The sequence below is a fragment of the Cibotium barometz genome, chromosome 17 (assembly GCF_041138505.1).
Source record: "Cibotium barometz isolate CiBa-2024 chromosome 17, ASM4113850v1, whole genome shotgun sequence".
Lineage (NCBI taxonomy): Eukaryota > Viridiplantae > Streptophyta > Polypodiopsida > Cyatheales > Cibotiaceae > Cibotium > Cibotium barometz.
This window is the reverse complement of record NC_141062.1, coordinates 44,149,975-44,171,186: the sequence shown is the minus strand read 5'-3', so window position 1 is coordinate 44,171,186 and position 21,212 is coordinate 44,149,975. Positions and strand designations below refer to the sequence as shown.

General features: G+C 43.0%; 1 protein-coding gene across 1 annotated transcript; it reads right to left on the bottom strand.

Annotated features, from left to right (window-relative positions):
* Nucleotides 1-3,045: 3,045 nt before the first annotated feature.
* LOC147630044 (putative serine/threonine-protein kinase PBL7) lies at nt 3,046-20,729 on the bottom strand. The gene is made up of 5 exons (XM_086811658.1): nt 20,283-20,729; nt 19,152-19,351; nt 18,143-18,332; nt 17,614-18,005; nt 3,046-4,270 (listed from the first exon to the last, which is right to left on the bottom strand). Exons 1-5 carry the CDS (start codon nt 20,395-20,397, stop codon nt 3,830-3,832), a joined length of 1,338 nt encoding a protein of 445 aa, XP_086667784.1. The 5' UTR covers nt 20,398-20,729; the 3' UTR covers nt 3,046-3,829.
* Nucleotides 20,730-21,212: the final 483 nt, after the last annotated feature.

The following is a 21,212-nucleotide window of genomic DNA, read 5'->3' as shown; positions in this document are numbered from 1 at the left end:
GGGCATCCTGCAAGATGTAAAATCAAGACCCTCGGGCTAAGTTTCAACTACTCACATTCACATGGTGATGGATTTCCAAAGAAGAGGGTCAAACACACTGTGATCCTCGAAATGTCGCATGTGAGACACAAGGTTGGTTCATAATTGGGAAACCAATCACAATTATATACACACGTATAACCAACCCTTCAAGATAGACTTAAAAACAAGGAAGGCTCGTCCCGTGGGTAGAGACATTCTCGTACGCAAGGGTAACCACTCCTTGAAGATATACTTAAAAACATGGAAGACTCATCCCATGGATAGGGGCATTCTTGTATGCAAGGGTAACCAGTCCTTAAAGAGAATTAAAATGAGAAGGACTCATCACATGGGTAGAGGCATTCTTGCAAAAATGATACAACAATTTGAACCACTTCAATCTCGATACGTAGAGCATGCAACAACAGAGAAGCTTGGACTCCTTCAATTGATATATGTAGAGCTTTTAACAAGATGCTAAATGGTGAAGATGAGGACACAGAATATGAGCCCTCTTATTAGAGTTTAACAACTCTTAGGATTAGACTCACATTCTCACAACAAATCTCAAAGTGATACTAAGAACATTTAATCTATAGTGATCTCCCATTTATTCTCCACCTTAACTTCTAAGTTGTCTCCAAACAAGCCACACATGCAGAGATGATTCAAGTTCTTGGAAATACACATTTTTGGTGTTCTTTGCTCACAAAAAGCAAAAACAATTCACAAAAATGTGAATTGAAATAAACCAACTCAAAGCACTAGGTCTAGAACCCCTAGAAAACCTCATTGAAGCATGAATATCTTGAACCATCTTCATCCACAAGGAATCCCTACTCCAATGATCAAGTATACACCATTCAACACTACCCAAGGAGGGTTGTGGCTTCTATGAGCCTCCCATACTCCCCTCCATGTGATGATGTTATATATTTTGAGGTGTAGAAAAAAATGCCATCGAAAGCAACATCTATTTTAGTGACTTTATTAGATATAATAACACAAAATTACCTACATGTGCCGTGTGAGGGATTTGCAAGGGCTGATCCTCCACCAAGTTTGATGGAAATATTTTTATAGAACACAACAAATTAGAATTAAAAACTTTGGCAAATAAACAAGAGTGTAGAGGAAAATGACATGTTAATACATACAATATAAGCAAGGACTAATCAAGGAACAAGATTCAAACTTATAATTGTGAGGACAATATTTGATTCCCTTGATAGGATCAAGGAACATATCCTTAGCTTTGTAGAAATGCCTACATATAGTAGCCACCATCACCAAAACCTTCGTTTTACTTGAAACTAAAAAGTTGTTATTGATAATGTTTATAATATTCCCCTCTTGCAAACTCTATGTGGGCTATTAGGTAGTGACAAGAACTAGAACAAATCTAAATTGAAATGGAATATTGTAGTCAAGCTCCTATGGAAAATTCAAGGACTATGAATCCAACTTGAAATATAACTTCATCTATGAACCCAACTTGAAATCTAACTTCATCTACGGATCCATCTTTGTTTTTTATGCTGTGAAGAAAATAGTCATTGAAGTAATCCTTTGGTTGACATTTCTAAAAGTGGAAACCATCGTGAAGACAAATATGAGTTTGCAAAGTACCAAAAAGTAATAGGGATAATCATGGAATAGGCGAATTTTTCATCTTATCAAAAAAGACGTAACAAAAAGATCCCATCGGTCCATTTTTAGATTAGTGTTAATGTTTTTTTTCCTTGTCAGAGTCCCTTTTTATGTCAATGTTCCCTATCGGCCACCTATTTGTGAGCCTTTGTGAGTTTGTGAGCTCCTTAAGATCTTCTTGGTGCTGTAAAATTTAAAGGCTTGCTAGATGTACCATTCAATAGCACTTCTAACTTCAAATAATACTAAAGAAGGAAAAATCCTAGCAAGCTTACCAATAATTGAGAGAAACCATGCTTTCTTTTAACCAAATGAAGGAGAAAAAAAAAAGCACTTAATGCAACCCTCTAAACAATCATTTGAAACCCCATGGATGCTCACAAGATCAAATCAATGAAGTGGTAGGTAAACCAATTTCCTAAATTAATTGGAGAGGCAACCAAAACCAATAAAAAGTAGATCTCCAATTGATACCCTCCTTTGTATGCTTGAAGAAATGCCAAGTGTGTCACCTCCTACTAGAAGAGGGCCCCTCATTACCACCAAGGTAAGATAATCTCGCGACTTTGGGTACGAAAATGATATTAATTTAAGATCATTTTACAACCTTAGGTGTGAAGAGTAATGTTAATCAAGGGTAGGTTTTTTACGGTAGGTTGGAGTACCAAATTTTATAAATAAAAAAATCAGCACACCTTCGTGTACATGAAGGGACTTCATTTGTGTGCGTGCACACGTACATCTACATGTGCACATGCACATCGACGTGCATGGCAAAGGCATGCATGTAGAGAGAAAGTAGAAGTTGATTATATTATGAAAAAATTGGGTTCACTGGATCCCTACAACTTAACATATAGCAGTTAGATGACATAGCCACCCCTTATAAATGAGGATGGGTGTGTGTGGAGGTGTGGAGGTGTGTGTCAAAATTCTCCATTTTCAATGGAATTCCCAGGTAGGAAATTATCCAAGGTCCCTTGAATATAAAGTCCTAGCATGAACTTCCATTTACGCATTTTCAAAGGTATAGTGACCTCTTTTTTGTAAACCCTTTCTACCTTTCAGAAAACTCGATGACCACAAGCTCTTTGTGATGCCTTTAACCCAACCAAACAAAGAACATTCTCTCTTGGCCCCTACTTTTGTGAAGACTTTTAGTACTTCCTTGCAATAACATGTTCCCAAGGACATCAATTGACAAATAAAGACAACCTTAGTTATGCATCTCAAGCCTTTTTCATAACAAAAATAAAACAATGCCAAATTAATTGTCTTGACATGGCAATCAACCTAGCAATACAAAAATACAGCATACACTACAAACTAGTGCACCCATGCGGTATGTGTCAAAATCATAAACGTCGACACCTACATAAGGTCCTGTTGCAATATCTACCCATTGATACAATCAAGATATATTCAGAGTAAATGTCCCTTTTGTGTAAGCTTTCTATCAAAACCATGACAGGAAATTTTTTATTAAAAAAACATACACACCAAAGAGCAGCTTTAATGAAGATGAAGCAGCTTCTAAGCTGGAACGTATGCTACTGAAGTCTCTGGCCCTGTCCAGCTCCACCACAACAATGTAGCTGCACATGCAGCTAGTGACATTCAACATGATTACTTACAAAAGAGCAGATTGGAAGCGGGCACACTAAGGCGCTGTATCTAAATCTACAGAAGAGCATCTTTTGTGTTCCCACCTGATCATGGAGTAACCCTTCCTCAAGACAACATCTACTTGAGTACCAAAACAGATTACCTTACCTTGGGGATCCCTTTTCATTTGCATTACAGATTATTTATGCATGGGCAGTCTGAAAGCCTTGATACCTTGCCTTTCACTAATGTCCACACCATGTGCTGTCGGTTTTGGGTGGGCACATCAGAACGTGCCAGGCACTGAGATGCCATGCAGCAAAACTCACTCAGTAGAAGCAAGAAAATTCCAGTCCTCTGAAAGAAATCCTCCAGTGATCCCAAAAAAATCTAGTCATACAAGCAATGTATCATCCTGCCCCTTGCCAGCTATTTCTCAAGTCTTTGCTTCAGCCACTTCCGTGTCTCATCCTGAACTGCCAACTGGCTAATCACAGGATTTGGCCACCACTTCGCAAACTCATCCATTACCCCTTCTAGCGTCTCCCAGCCTTCAGTACTTTCTTGCAGACCCTCCTCCTTGGCCTCTTCGTAGGTCTGCAGCAGTATCATCGTGGGCTTGTGGCTGGGCACAATCCTTTGTCCGCATATCAGGCGAACCCTGATACTGAGGTGATCTCAAACCTCCCTGCCTTGTTGCCTTATGTCCAGCTTCATCTACTCCACTTGTCTTCCTCTCCTTCTCCCTTCCTGGGGTGGGGGGAGCAAACCTGTTACTGTGAACAGGGTGAGCTCCTGGATCATACGTTTGAGATGCAAGATATGTCAATGCAGTTACCACATCTCCTATAAGAGGCCGATGTGCTGCTTGTTCTTGCAGGCACATGGCTGCAACTGCAAGGGCTTGGTATAATCCTCGAGTGGGATATCGACCTTGAAGTATTGGATCTGCCATCTGGGGGAACTTTCTGCGATCCTTAAACAGTGGGCGTGCCTGGAATAATTTGAAGTGAGAGGCTTAACACATGGTCCAACTTAAGATTTTTGTCAACCCTTACCTCATCAAAACAGAATCCAGATCCTTGGAAAAAATTAAATCTTCAAACCTAGCACTAAAAGACATTATTTATACAATCCTTTTAAGATGGCCATATAAAACCATGTCCCACAATATTAGCCCACAGGCTGGGGATCACGTGACTCAAAAGCAAACTGTGCTGGAGCATCCCCGGACCCCCGCACTGGATTATGCCTTCTAGACCAACCATCATAGGTAATCAGCCTACAAGCATGTCCTAGATCTAGTAGATGCTCATCATATGCAATAATACTTCCCTAATCATCTAAGACTTCTAGTTTCCTCAAATTCTACTTCTTGTAGCTCAACAACATTGTTTTGATACCTGATGCTAACGGCAAGGCTAGCTGGCCTAATCTTGCCTTAGGAGACCAACAACAGGGGAGATGCAGCGCTTACAAAATGTGCAATCCCGGATCTCTAGCCGAACAACTTGGACTGACTTCTCCTATTTAGGGGTGATTTAGTGGAGCAGATCCAAGAGTGTGCGTACTCTTGGTTGGACGGGTGGAGTCAATAGTTGGACAATTATTATTTGAGTCAAGGTGATTGTCACTTGATATTTGAGAGGTCTAGTTGTAGATACATGTTTTCCTTTTGGAAAAGACATTAACCACAATAGAGGTACCCAAAGCAGAGACCGACGACTTGGACAACCAAAAGTCTCTTTGGGCTAGTCTTGCCCTAGATGAACATGAGTTTGTTTTGATGAACTCTTGATTTAGATATACGGAATGTGGTTGGTATCTACTCATACTTATTCCGTAATACTCATACTTATTCCGTAACCCGTGCTATACAGGGTAGAATCCACATTTTTTGTGGAGATCCTTGTGATTGTAGGCTACCTAGTGTGTATCAAAGAATGATACGTAGGAACGATAGCATGATGCTGGATGGTGCTACGCTCTTTCCAGATTATTGTCGGCATGATTGACATGGGTATCACAATTGACACGATGATTCCTTCATACACAACCACATCCACGATACTGTTTCTGGATAGATTTTCCCTCTCTCTTATAGATGCAAATCCGAAAGCCATCAACAAAGGGACTTTCATCAAGGCTCTTACTTCAATCGAACTCAAGATATATCACAATCGACACGATGCTTCCTTCATACACCACCACAGGATACTGTTTCTGGATAGATTGTCCATCTCTCTTATAGATGCCAATCTGAAAGCCATCAAAAAAGGGACTTTCGTCAAGGCTCTTCCTTGAATCGAACTCAAGATATATCACAACTGATTTTGACCTCAAGCTGCACCTGAGTGCTACTGACCAGTGAAAGTCGCTATTCGTAGTTGCTAATACTTCATGTACGATCATTGATCTTGCCTCGTTTGGAAGTTACCAACAATAACCTTAGTTCCATAATCTAGTTCCCACAATCTTGTATGTTGTAAAGAGGGATCATGGAGGTAATTGGACACATTTTTGTTAAAGTGAGCGGAGAGCATCCTCTAGTAGATGAACAAATGAGGACCAAATCCTCCTTTTTATAGGAAAAACATCCCTAGTCGGATTCAGGTCGACCAGCCCTTTTTTACCTTGAAAAGTTATTTGTCATGTGCATGCCACATGGCCATGCTAATCCAGAGTTGCAGCCAAGAGTTAGGACATTGTTAGGGCTTGTTTAGGCTCAGTAGAAGACTCGGAAGGCAGTTGGCAGCTAAAGACTCAGTTGGCTCGTCATCCAAACTCACACATGTGGAATACGCCTGCATTAAATGATGATTTATGGCGGACAGAACTAGCCGACAGCGGTATGAATGGCCGACTGGCAGATTTGGGGCCTATATAAGCCAAGGCACATTATTGTGTTGATCATCTCATTCCTTCTGGGATAGATCATAGACTAGGACAGATGTAGGACTTTTTGTTTGTCAAGATTCCTTTTTAGGTGTGCATAAGGCCACCAAGAATTTGTATAGATATATAGACTCTTTTGGATATTATGAATATGCTGTGTAAAAACTTTGCGTTTTTCTCGTTTTTCTCTCTTCTCTCCATTGCTTCTACATGGTTGTTGCATCTGTGTGTTCCAAGGAAAGGTGTTTAGGGCTGAAAGAAGACACAAAGCTTCTGCTCATGTAACATTATTATCAAAAATCATTCCAAATGCCTTAATATTGTGCTCAAAGGGTGTCCTATCCATGGGTGCCTTGCCTCGGCACTTTTGGGCACCTTTAGGGTTGCTAAATTGGCCCCAAATCAGCCCCAAACCTGTCTGTCCAAACACCACCCACAAAAGTTGTCCATCGCCTACTTGCAGGTGTGTTGCATTCTCCACCACTAAAACTACAGTTGTCCTCAACAGGTGTCCATACAAAGTGTCCGCCCGATAAAGAAAAAGACCCAATCCAAAACTTCACAATGTGAAATCTGCATGTCTGCTAATACAACTTAATTATATACCTAGATGAATCCAAGAACATGCCCAAATTCACCCTTTAGGAACGTGCATGTTATATACTCATGGTAGTCAACCCACAAGACTATATAACTATCAACTCCATTATGCATAGTATGGACTAGATACTACGACATCCCCACTAACATCATCAGTGCCCAATAGTGGGTGTAGAACCCTGTATCAAGATATGCTCTCACACACACTCCACACACACACACACATAAGAGCATATATTCACACAAAGCCCTTCGTACTAAGTTTTTGTCAAACCTCTGGAGATGCAAGGCAGACTCAGCCATAATGAAGCCTAGCACTAAGGGAAGTAGCAAATAGAAAGAATTAGTACAGCAAATAAGTAGTTGATAGGGCAAATGCATCGCTAAAGATAGAAAGAATAAGCACAATATCAACTGGCCGCAACTCGAACGAAAACTTCACAATGTGAAGTCTGCATGTCCGCTAATATGGCTTAATTATATACCTAGATGAATCCAAGAACATGCCCAAATTCACCTTTTAGGAACGTGCATGTTATATACTCATTGTAGTCAACCCACGAGACTATATAACTATCAACTCCATTATGCATAGTATGGACTAGATACTACGACATCCCCACTAACATCTGTTAGAATATGCACCTCATGTGGGAGCCGCCTTTTAGGCATTTATGTATTTGTCTATTGTGGGTCAGTCAATTCCTTATGAGGAGTATATATTTTACCCCATGCCCACCATTTGTATTTGTCCTTTCATTGCTAATCAAGACGTGCGTTCGTCAACTCTCTCTCTCTCTCTCTCTCTCTCTCTCTCTCTCTCTCTCTCTCTCGCGTGTGCGCTTCCGCTTCCGATCTTGACATGGTATCAGAGCAGCATGCTTGTTGATTCTCGGGCACACGGAGGAGTTGGAGAAGGTGGCTGCTGCAGTACTTTGGGGCGCTGGTTGCATTTTGTGGGCAGCCGCAAGCAAAGGCCTGTGTGTGGGCAAGAGCGCAACCTGGCCACAGCAGAGCAGCAGCGAAGAAGAGCAGGGCAAGGAGACAACCTTGTGGAGGGCAAGCTTGGTGGCCTCTCGGTGGCTGAGGTGGCAGCAAAAGCGCAGCAGCCAAGCAAAGAAGGCAGCCAAGGTGGTGGGCAAGGCCAGCAGTCAGTACACGATGTGGCAGGTGAAGCCAAGATTATGTGCAGGCTGCAAGAGGCAGCGTGGAGCCGCTAACCATAGACAAAGGGTAGTGCGGGCAGCTTTCTGAAACAGGAAGAGCAAGACCAAAGCGAACACAGCCTAGCAGCTTGAAGGGCAGCGTTGGCAAAGCAGCCAACGCAGCAGCAAGTACACAGGCACCCGGCAGCTTGGGCACTACAAAGGGCGGCTGTGGCACTGCACAAGCAAAAAAAAAAAAAAGGGCACTAGCAAGGCGAGGGTAGCAAAGGAGCAAGCGGTGGCAGCATCTTCCACGTGTGGCAAGAAGAGGAACGTGTAGACACGGCCGTGTGCAGATCATTTGCATTTTCTTTCTCTTCTTCAACTAAGCCTATAAAGGTTTTCAAGAAGAGTGGTTCCCACGGAAATCTGCAAAACCTTTTCCCCTTGTTCCAAGCAATTGTTTCCACCACTAGAACAGGCTGCATAACAGCAGCGTACCCGATTAGAGCCAGCTGGACTGGAAGCTAAGCAGCGCGCAACTCCCTAGGCGGGCAAGAAAGCCGTGCGCGAGCATCTGTGGCGAGGGGCGAGGCCAACCAAGCGTTAAGGCATTAAATTGGCAGTGTTAATAATTAAAAATTTTGCCTAGCAATGGTTCCCATGCAGGGTAAGGTTTCGGGTTATTTTCTTACTATCGGGGCTCATTCCCACGCTATCTCCCTCCAAGTCTACAAGGCTCAAGGTATGTTTTGGCAGAATTTCTTGGCATTGGCTATGAATGTGCGTGGACATCCGCACAAGCGGACAGGTGGACAAGGCCCTGAACTTGGAGTTTTCATCCCGAGAGGTGATTTTGAGGATCATGATTACCGAACCTGGGCACTTTCCGGTTTCCCGAGGAAAACTTTTGTCAAGTTTCTATGGTCGTTATTGACATTGCTACAGAGGAGTATCATGTTGCAGGTGTACAGACAACCAGAGCATAGTCACAAGGGAACGGGAACGTTTTGGGGAACGGATAACTGTTTGGAACGGGAACGAAAAGCTTGAATAAAAGGGAACGGAATCGGGAACGCCACATCATTGCATAAATGTGTTTATAAATTTACTTTATATATCTGTAAATGCTTTGGAAAGAGGCATAGTAAAGAAAGAACCTCAAACCATCTCAGTAGTGGCCATGATAATGCATAGAAGTGTTCTACATGATACATAGTTCACTTATATTTCTTACATGGTCTGCGGTGCCATTTTGGAACGGGAACGGGAACGGCTATCTCTATGGAACGCGTTCCCCCGTTCCAAGAGCTTGGAACGACGTTCCCTTGTGACTATGAACCAGAGGGACCAGAGGACTAATATTGTTATCCTCATGGAGCAGATTATTTCTATCTTCTTCGAGCCAATGTTGCAGAGGGGGATTGGAAGATGACAGCTTCAATGTAACCCATAGGCATTTTTCCCCTCACATGCTTCAGCCAGAGAGAGGCACGTGAGCAGGAGAGGGGGCTAATCAATGCTCCCATCAGGAGCATTGGACCCGTGTGTCGGAGTTCAAGGCACATGCATCTGGCAAGGCACGACTTGACAACACTATGGACATGATGTGTTCACAGTTCATTGTTAGCAGACTATGGACAGGATGTGTTCCGAGTTCTTTTGTTTAGCAAGATTATGGACAGGATGTGTTCCTAGTTCATTGTTTGAAGATTTTTGGACGTGATGTGTTCACAGTTCAACGAATGGGGAATCATGGACGTGGAGTGTCTACAGTTCATTATTCTGTGTGACAACTGAAGCTCAAGATGGCATTTTCTTGTGAAGACAGTTGATTGGTGCGTTTTCCAAGGTGTACTCAATAGTTGCAAATGCTGAGGTGTCCATGGTTGCATCGTCTTCAACTTAGCTTTCTCATCTATGCCCACTATGAGCTGCAGAGGGGGTGTTAGAATATGCGCCTCATGTGGGAACCGCCTTTTAGGCATTTATGTATTTGTCTATTGTGGGTCGGTCAATTCCTTATGAGGAGTATATATTTTACCCCATGCCCACCATTTGTATTTGTCCTTTCATTGCTAATCACGTGCGTTCGTCATCTCTCTCTCTCTCTCTCTCTCTCTCTCTCTCGTGTGTGCTTCCGCTTCCGATCTTGACAACGTCATCAGTGCCCAATAGTGGATGTAGAACTATGTATCAAGATATGCTCTCACACACACACTCCACACGCACTCCACACACACACACACACACACATAAGAGCATATATGTCAAATCCCCATAGGATCTTCTCGTGGAACACTCTTGGTACAAGACTTGAAACCTGCAAACAAACCGAACAAACGTGAAGGAGGTGCAGGCTTGACTCACCTCCCAACCTTGACAACCGTGGGCAAGCCCACAAGTCTTGGATGTCCCCACTGAGCCACGAGCTGAGCTAACTAGATGGACGTACCGACCAATCTCTACTTCGTGACGTCCCATACCGCCACGAAGCTACCCTTGCGGGCCTCGAGACTGCTACCGACCTCGACTGCATGAAGCAGGTGCACGTCTGCACTAGATCCAGGCTCCTGACCATAGAGCTCTCACAAAGACACGCGAGACTCTATATGACTAATGACTAACCTTGGCCACCCTTTTATAGGCTCTTGGCCGGTCATTGGACATCCACACTTGGGCGCCCGCTCGTCCATACTAGGGTGCCCGCCCGTTAGTCTATCCCTAACTCAGCTCGCCAATCAGCCTGCCTAGCTCCAAGCTTCCCCAAACTTCGAAGCTAGTCTTGTGTGCGTGTAGCACACGGTAGATACACACTGTGCACATGACATACCCTTCCTCTAAGAGCTCATCCTGAGCTCACTAAAAAGCCAGGGTAATCTCTCTGAAGAGTAGTCAATGTCTCCCCTGTAGCGTCCTCCTCAACACGATCCTTCCACTTGATCTTGTATTCCATGATAAGCGTATTACGCAATCTTCTTTCACGAAATCCAAGAATCTTTTCAGGTTCGTGTGCAACAAATGTCATGTCCTCGACATCTATGATTTCTTGAGGAGTAACTAACTGGTTTGTTCCACCCAGTACTTCCTTAAGTCTACTGACATGAAATATAGGATGAACTTTCACATGAGAAGGCAAATCCAATTCAAATGCGACTAAACCAATCCGTCGTGTAATACGAAATAGTCCACAATATCTAGGGAATAATTTCGGAGATCGACCTGTCCGTAAAGTGTTGGAATCTTTCGGAACTCGCAAATACACCATCGTTCCGTCAAAGAACTCTCTGGGTGAATGATGTCTATTAGAATAAAATCCGTCTCGATCTTCAGCACTTCTAATAGATTCCTTCGCAACTTGTAACATTTCTTGCATATCTTGCAAAAAATTACGTGCTGCATCATGCTGAAGTCCTGAGAATCCCACTGTAACAGGTGATCTAGGTTGCAAACCATCCATAAGCATGAAAGGACTAAAACCTGTACTCGTATGCTTAGTGCTGTTATATGCAAATTCTAACATAGAAAGATAATCCTCCCATGAACTCTACCTTTTGGATACATATGCTCGAAGCATATCCTCCAAAATCTGATTAACTCTTTCAGTCTGGCCATCACGTTGAGGATGATCTGAGGAACTCAAATTCAAAGTTGTTTCCAACTTCTCATAAACAAGTTTCCAAAAATCACTCGTAAACTTAGAGTCCCTATCACTAACTATGTCCTGCGGTAACCCGTACAATCTAAACAAATACTCGATAAACTGCCTTGCTAATTGCGTAGCTGTAATGGTCTTCCGGGTCAGTAAAAATCTAGTCATTTTTGTCAACCGATCTACCACAACCTAAATAGAATCGTGGCCTTGATGTGTTCTTGGCAATCCGGTAATAAAATCCATGGAAATACTTTCCCATTTATTAGCTGGGATTTACAAAGGATGCAACAACCCAGCCTTTCAAAGCGTTCCGCTTTATTTGCTTCACAAACTTGACACTTGAGAACATAATCTTTTACATACCCTTTCATCTTTGGCCAATAAAAAGTGTATTTCACTAACGATAATGTCCTGTGTACCCCAGGGTGTCCAGCAGAAGGGGCGTCGTGACACTCCTTAAGAATCTTGGACCTAATGTGGTACACAAATTTTGTCATTACGGAATAGTAAACCATTCCGAATCATCCACTGGCCTCCGGCAACCTGAATGTTAGGCTGCTTAGTCATTGAGTCTTGGTCAATCAATGAGCTCCCGTCCTGGATCTTCTGCCAAAATGGACCAAAATAACTATGAATCCTGCAAAGCCCTCTCAATGACTGAAATAAGTTAGTAAAAATCTCGATGAACGACAAAGTATTCACCTCTCTAATTCGACTAAGCGCATCTGCGATACTATTCATGGACCCTTTTCTATAACGAATCTCAAAATCAAAATCTTGCATCAATTTAGCCCATCAAGCTTTCCTTCCTCTCAAATCATCGGCATCACACACATACTTGATTGATTGATGATCAGTCAATACCACAAACTTGGAGCCATATAAATAATGTCTCCAAACCTTGAGAGCGTGAATCACAACATAAAGCTCCTTCTCAAGGGTTGGCCAACGAGATTGAGTGTCGTCTAACTTTTTACTTTCAAAAGCAGCAAGTCTACCATCTTAAAATAGAGCAACCCCGATAGCCTAGTCACTGGCATCAGTTTTTCAAGAACATAAGGCCGACTAGGATCGCTTCCTTGACTTTATCTTTCAAAAGTCTGAAGGCCATATCCAGATCGTTATTCCAAGTGATAGGTTGATTTTACTTACGTCCACGACCTTTCAACAAGTTGGTCATCGGTAGTGTGAGCTGAGAGTACTCCCGCACAGATTTCCAAAGAAAAACAACAAAACCGAGAAAAGAACAAAGTTGTTTCATTGTCCGCAGTATAGGCCAGGCCAGAACCTTCTGAACTCGGTCATAGTCAATGCTCAATCCATCTCTAGTGATCTTGTGTCCCAAGTAAATGATGTCTGTCATGAAAAACTCACATTTACTTAATTTAGCATATAGTCGATTCTGTCTTAAAATAGTTAAGACAATCGTGAGGTGTCTAACGTGATCCTCAAGAGTACGACTATATATCAAAATATCATCCAGGAACACAACCACAAATTTTTCCAAATGTTCACGAAAAAGATCGTTCATCATTTGCTGGAAAGTGGCTGGAGCATTGGTTAACCCAAAAGGTAATACGAGAAACTCGTAATGGCCATACCTAGTCCGAAAGGCGGTTCTTTCGACATGCCTTTCATGAATACGTATCTGGTGATAGCTAGTACGCAAAACTATCTTCGTAAAATATTTCGCTCCAGCTAACCGATCAATCAAGTCATCTGATCTATGAAGAGGATAACGGTTCTTAATTGTCAGCTTGTTCAATCTCTTGTAATCTATACACATTCTTCAGGTGTTGTCCTTCTTTCTCCTAAGCAACACAGTTGCATCCCAACGTGATTTACTTGGACGGATCTCGCCCATCCTCAAATAATCTTCTAGTTGTTTGGCCAACTCATCTTCCTCAGCTTGGCTCATCCTGTAAGGTGGAATACTAACAGGGTGAGCACCAGGGATCAGGTCAATACGATGATCTACTGTCCTTTCAAGTGGTAAGCCCGATGGCAATTCCTTAGGAAATACATCTTGAAACGAATCAAGTATCTTCTGTAATTCTTTGCTTTCAAATACACTTAATTCATTGACATCCATAGAAGGTATGAGAAATGAAGAAAGTGGAATCAATACACAATGGAAAGCAGTATACAAAGAAGAATCCATTATATTACCAAAATCAACTGTATTTACAAGAGGTCCCTGAGAGAGATGTATACAATCACCTAAGATACTATACTGGGTGTTCCTATGTTCAAAAGAAAAAATATGACTAGACCAATGTCACAAACCTCTATATTCTAGGGACATGCGGATGCGTGTCAGGCCTAGAAACATGCGGATGCATGTATGTATTATACTTGGGCATGTGTATGGATCATATGAGTGGATGCATATGAGTCCAAGAACATGGCAGGACATTTGTGGACTTTCGGGCGGTGCCCGTGTGGATTCCGGCCATGCACACATGGTGTGTTATGATGGCAGGCGGAATATTTTCAAGTACAAGAATGATGATAGGTGGTTCTCCAAGTTTACATGTGCACAATGCATAAATGATGCATGCCATAACTTTATTTTACTTTGTGTGACATTGTCTTGCTGCCTGGACAATGCTTGTTATTTTGGCTTGTGAAGTCCGAGGAACCGGGGACGCCCGGGCACCTTGTGGACACGTGTGTGCACTCCTGTTTGGGCCTAAAACTGTGGGCTTATGGGTTTTGCAGGTGGTAAGTGCGTCCACACTCAATTTACAACTTACTTCATTTACTACTAAGGTTTATTGGTTTGCAGGTCCACACTCATTAATAAGTGGCCGGACAACTTATAATGCGTTCGCATTTGGTTGGACCAAAATTAATGAAATCCGGACAGCTTATGGCCATTTCCCATTTGGTTGGACCTAAACTTATAGAAACAGGACAAATGGAGCACTATGGACTGGATACCTACCTGGACACCTTATGGGGACACATGTCAGCCAGCATGTGTACCCACCAGGCCCCTGAGGTGGCACCTGAAAAAGGCGCCTCCCTCAAGAGGCCCTTTTGGGCTGTTTTACTCATGATTCAACATATTGGAGAGCTGGTTGGAGCTTTGGGAGTTGCTACAGGGCTGGTTGCTTGCTTCCCGGACTCACACAAGCTTGGACAACGATCCCCACACTCTTCTAAAGGGCTGGTTGGTAAATTTCAGACCTGCAATTTCTGGTTATTGCGAGTTTTGGGCTGGTTACAGGTGTCCAAAGTCAACTTGGACAGTACAGGACAGCTCTAGGGACCTCCACAGGGCTGTACGACCCTTTACAGGTGGATTTCTCGCGACAGAAAGTTGCTGTTTTGGACTGGTTATTGCACAAAACAGGCCGGACAGCAATGGAATATGTGAGCATGGATGTGTCTCAAGGATTCCTGGTATAGCAGGTGCTTAGGGCAAGCATTGGGGACACTTGCTCGCGGAGAACACAGGTTTCTGGATCAGTTTCTCGCGTGGAAACAGGGCCTAAGGATCCATTTACATCTTGTGCAGGGCGGAGTACCTGTGAGGATTGTGATACTCTTGTGCAGGGCGGATGTACCTGTGAAGAGGCTTGTGCAGGGCGGATGTACCTGTGTAGGGCGGATGTACCTACAGATTCTCTTGTTTGAAATGTATTCAATCATAATGTATTTGGAAGAATCAAGTGCAGGCTGGTGGTGAATCCCCAGGCACCCGTAATCTTGTACTTTGCAGACTCTTTTGGTAATATAACCTAAAGGGGGGGGGGGGGGGGGGGGTCAGCCTATCATCGGCCCCTTTATGTGGTGTACTGTCAGCAAACGAAACAAGGCGTGGGTTTTTTGTTTTTTCTAAAAAAAACAAAAGCTAAAAACTCCACGTCACGCTTTTCTTGTTCGCTTTTTTTTTCTACGCCCAACTGCCTGCCACCCGTACGCCTGCAATTAGCGCCCACCTATCTGACGCCCATCGGCCTGTGGACCACCTGCGCACGTGCTTGCCCGACTGCGCCTTGCTAAAATCAGCGCACCTGCGCCTCTGACTTCGCACACAGCCCGACTGCAAGGCGCGTGTGCCTACGGGTGCTAGGCCACTCGCCTGCCCACCTGTGTACCAACCCACACCTAAGTGTACCAACCCGACTGCGACTGGCTGGTATCCTCACACGTATAGGCTGCGCAGTCTTCAAGCATCAACACACATAGGCGATACAGCCTTTAGAGCAAAGAACCAGCGCTACTTTCTCTCTCTCTCTCTCTCTCTCTCTCTCTCTCTCTCTCTCATACCAACAGCCGACTGGCTTTTTCTTTTTTCTCTCTTCCACAAACTGTTCATACAGTTGCAAAACATACGGTCCTTCTTCTTGCTAAGCAAACCAACCCTTAACAAGACCAAAACCTTCATCACTGGTTCTTACGATGCAAAGAAACATGCTGAATTTTTTAAAAAAAAAGCAGTATACTCAAAAAAACAAGCAGCTTCTCGAACTCATACCTTTTCTTCGACCTCTTTTTCTCTACCTACCAACTTGCTCGTTCCCGAGGCTTGCTCTGATACCACTGTCAAATCCCCATAGGATCTCCTCGCGGAACGCTCCTGGTACAAGACTCGAAACCTCCAAACAAACCAAACAAACATGAAGGGGGTGCAAGCCTGACTCACCTGCCAACCTTGACAGCCGTGGGCAAGCCCACAAGTCTTGGCTATCCCCACCGAGCCACGAGCTGAGCTAACTAGATGGACGTACCGACCAATCTCTACTTCGTGACGTCCAATACCACTACGAAGCTACCCTCGCGGGCCTCGAGATTGCTGCTGGCCTCGGCTACATGAAGCAAGTGCACGTCTACACTAGATCCAGGCTCTTGACCATAGAGCTCTCACAAAGACACGCGAGACTCTATATGACTAATGACTAACCTTGGCCACCCTTTTATAGGCTCTTGGCCGGTCATCAGGCGTCCACACTTGGGCGCCTGCCTGTCCATACTTGGGTGCCCGCCCATTAGTCTATCCCTAACTCAGCTCGCCAATCAGCCTGCCTAGCTCCAAGCTTCCCCAAACTTCGAAGCTAGTCTTGTGTGCGTGTAGCACACGGTAGATACACACTGTGCACATAACAATATATTCACACAAAGCCCTTCGTACTGAGTTTCTGTCAAACCTCCAGAGATGCAAGCAGACTCAACCATAATGAAGCCGAGCACTAAGGGAAGTAGCAAATAGAAAGAATTAGTACAACAAATAAGTAGTTGATAGGACAAATGCACCCGCTAAAGATGGAAAGAATAAGCACAATATCAACTGGCCGCAACTCGGACGAAAACTTCACAATGTGAAATCTGCATGTCCACTAATACAACTTAATTATATACCTAGATGAATCTCTAGATCTTATCGTGGTTTCTCTCTCTCTCTCTCAGGTTTCAGCTGCTTTGATCTAGAGATTTGGCTCCTCACTAAGATAGCTTGTTGGTGGAAACAAAACTGGAAGAAAATATGGCATAGTAAATTGCCACTCAGATGTAGATTCTTTTTATGGTGATGCTTGTTGGGAGTTCTCCCGGTTGATCGTTGCATAAAGGAAACAGTGATGCATCTTCTTTGGTCTTGTCCAGAGACCAAAAGTTTCCTTCGGTAAATTTCACATTATCTCAAACTCAGATTCCCAAGGTATTCCTTCTCTAGATTTTTTTGGCTTTCTAGATTGGATCATGCACGGCCCTTTCTAATCTAGACTAGATATTGGGCGTTGTGGACAATATGGCATGCAAGAAATCACTTGGTTTTTCATTCCGTACAGAATGCACGCTATCACTACTTTTGTCAATCCTTGCGTCAATCCACAGATCGATGATGGCCACTTGGCTTTGTTTTTTCACTGTTTTTAACTTGTATCATCCTAGGAAGTTTTCCCTCGCTTGGAGCTTCCTTTTTAGTATAGTAAAGAAAACAGTGCTTTTACCCCCCAAAAAAAAAGACACGTGTGTGTGTGTGTGTAAAACCTTGTTCTTCAAAACAAAACATACACAAGACTGATAAATCCATACCCACGCGACAAGGTTGTGCTCTCCATTAGCCCTATTATTGTCGATTGCTTTCCTTCCTGTAATTAGTTCAAGCAAGACCACACCGAAACTGTACACATCTGATTTCAATGTAAGCTGACCAGTCATAGCATACTCTGGAGCGCAATAGCCATACGTCCCCATAACTCGCGTGGAGACATGAGTTTTATCACCAACAGGTCCAAGCTTGGCCAGCCCAAAATCTGACAGCTTAGGATGAAATCCAACGTCAAGTAAGATATTTGAAGATTTCAGATCCCGATAGATTACAGGAGGATTTGCTTTGTCATGTAAGTATTCCAAACCTCTTGCTGCACCTGCTGCAACCTTCATTCTAGTGTTCCAGTCTAAAGGTTCTCTATCAGGTAGCAGGTCTGCAAAAGAAAATTGCAGGTCTGTTACTATCATTTGTTAGTCTCTCTCAATAATATATAGTTGGCAGGCATACAAAAGATACTATGTACATGTGTGACGACTAGCAGGAGCAATTGCAACAAAAATTGGGAAGTACCATATAGATGATCCTCAAGAGATCCAAGAGGCATAAATTCATAGACTAACAGTCGCTGATCTCCATCTGCACAGTAACCGATCAGACTTACAAGATTGGGGTGATGAAGTAGACTGAGCATTAACACCTCCACCAAAAACTCTCTATTTCCTTGCAGACCATTCCGATCAAGCTGCTTGACAGCCACAATCTGCCATTTTAAACAAAGATGCTCAGGAAAAGCACTTAAAAGGTATCATGGAAACATATTTAAAAACCAATAAAGCCTTGAAATGACACACAAACGACCAAATCGTTTACATGCCCAAATTATAGGATTACCGAATCAAGTATAGGACGAGATGAAATGCTACCGAATCAAGTATAGGACCAGATGATTGATGACTTCAAGACAATTGGCAATGATGCAAACATGGATTAATAAGACTCATGGGCATGCCGCCCGAGGAGTTCATGATCAGCCATCTGAAGCTTTTGGGAGTTTCACGCTTGCCCACCATACCCAAACTTCTTGGAATCCCCCATGCTCAGGCCATCGACTTGTACCCATCTTGCCACAGTCATAGCAGCATCTTGATGTCATCCCTTTGAACACCCTAGCTGGGGTTGGCCTCTAACATCACTGCCATTGATTTTCACCATTTGCAAGTCATGCACATCAAGGGGACATAAAGGAGAACGTATTGTTCATTTTTACGAAACCTTGTCTTCTTCTTCCTCCAAATAGCTTAAGGTAATGAAGTCTAGACTCTCAGGTACCACTTGTTACATTCAGTATCACCCGCAATTACCAAATCAAGGCTGAGTAATCATTGATATCACTTCTTTGAGGGAGAAAGGGAAGACTCGGCCATGATGAAGGGTAGCACTAAAGAGTCAAATGTCGTTTTGTTTCTCTCTCTTGCCATAGGCAATGATAAATTTAAGGACAATGAATATATTATCATTGTTTTCACTTGATAATAAGAAACTCCATTTTCAACAAATCACTTGGTCATATAACTTTTACCTGCCCAGTACTCTCCAAACGCCCCTTATATACTCTCCCGAAGCCACCTTCACCTATTAGGCACTCTGATCTGAAATTCTTGGTTGCTGCAGCTAACTCTTTAAAGGTGAAGGTCTGGGCGGCAATATGCTGTGTGCTGCCATCCTTCTGTGCTTCTTTCTCCTTCTTGCTATCAAATGAAGGCTTGGACTTGAATTTATCTGCAAGCAAATCAAAAAAAAAAAAACCCAAAAAAAAAAAGAGCAAGCTGGATCAACCAAGTGGGTGGTAATATGAGGGTTCGAATACCAGGGCAGTCACAAAGAAAATCACATAATGAACCATTATATAACAAAAGCCACTATAATGGCACTAATTGGAAAAGTAATCAACCTAGTCATAAAATGGGTCGTTCGAGCTGCATGCCAACAAGCAATCTTTGTTAAGTTCACGATGGTCCAATAACTGATCTCTTATCTACCTGCGAGCTAACTGATCTCTCATCTACTTGCCCATTTGCATGTTTGCATAGCCATTGTTGATGGTGTCACATCCTGGTCATGACTGATGTGTTATCTACATGCCCATCAAATGAAAGAATTCTGAGAAATTCTTAATTTGATAAGTAAGCTTGATTTTGCACACCACTGATGAGGTCACATTATGGTCAATAACTGACCTGTTATCTACATGCCCTGATGGGCTTTGCCCAAGTTTCCATAGCCAGTGATGATAAATCACATCATGGTCAACAACTGAAACATAATTATATGCATGCCCATCAAATGGGTCTCAGAACGTTGATATGAGGGAAGGGTCTGCGATCACAGAGTGAGGCCAATAACTAATCTCTTACATACCTGTCAGGCAAAGCTTGCAACTGAGATAAATTCCATCAACATTATGGTCAACGATCATGTGCTGTCTACTTGCCTGTTTGAGGCATGCTAAAGATGCATAGCCATTAATGATGAGGTCTCAAACGCGGTAAATAACTGATGTGTTAGCTACATGCCCATCAGTTGGGTGGTGACAGGGAAGGGTCCGAGGTCACCAGTGAAGACTTGCCAGCCGAAACCTTGGAACTCAGCTAAAGGGTTTATTTGAAGGTATCAGTTTAGTAAAGAGGAATTGGGAGTTGAGCTGGATCACCTGAGGGCGTTTTGTTGCTGAGCTGAGATGCCGGTGGGTGTGTAGAATCCTTGATGCTGCTGGCTTTGTTCAGAGAAGAATTTGTGTTCGGCCCCTTTGAAGTGAAACAACCCATCTCTCTCTCTCTCTCTCTCTCTCTCTCTCTCTCTCACACACACACACACTCACACACACACGCATCAAGCGATCGCCCTATGCTTTGGATCGGGAATAAGAGAGCCCATTCAACCGATCTGAGGATCCGAAGGCCCAGTTTGTAGAGAGAGGAATGCCAATAGAGAACTGGCTATGGGGGGAGAGGCCTCTCATTAGCTTCAGGCAGGGACCTGCAGAAAGGAGAAAACGCCGAGCTAGGAAGAGATGGAAGCAGTTGGAATCCTTCTAGAGAAAGAATGAGTATATACAAAAATATATAGGACACATTGGAAGAGAGAGAAATTTTGGAGAATTATAAAGGAACCCACGTTTGGACCCCTCTAAAGCTTGTCAACCCCCGTGCTCTCTGTCTCTGGATATCATTTATCTATCAAGCATACATATAAGAATATATATATATATATATATTAGGCTAAGAGAGTGTACTTCTTGTTGAACTAGTCCTTTCTTTTGGCTTGTCTGTCCAAGTCCCTTTGCACTTGGGCTCAAATTGGAGGTTACGTTTAGAATCTTGCAGTAGTCATAAGTCTCTGGTTACGCAGCAAAATATAGTCCTGTTGGTACTTAAAACTATCGTAGCGGCTTTGAGTGGGCCATTTTCCAAAATAGCATCGTATATAAAATTTGACTTGCTTTTATCATATAAGTACCTAATTTTATTACTCTTTCTTTTTTACATGTAATATCAAGACACTTATAATTATATAAAAATTCTCGAATCTATTTTCATATATAAATACATTACATTTGAATATTGGGTGTTATGTTCATCCC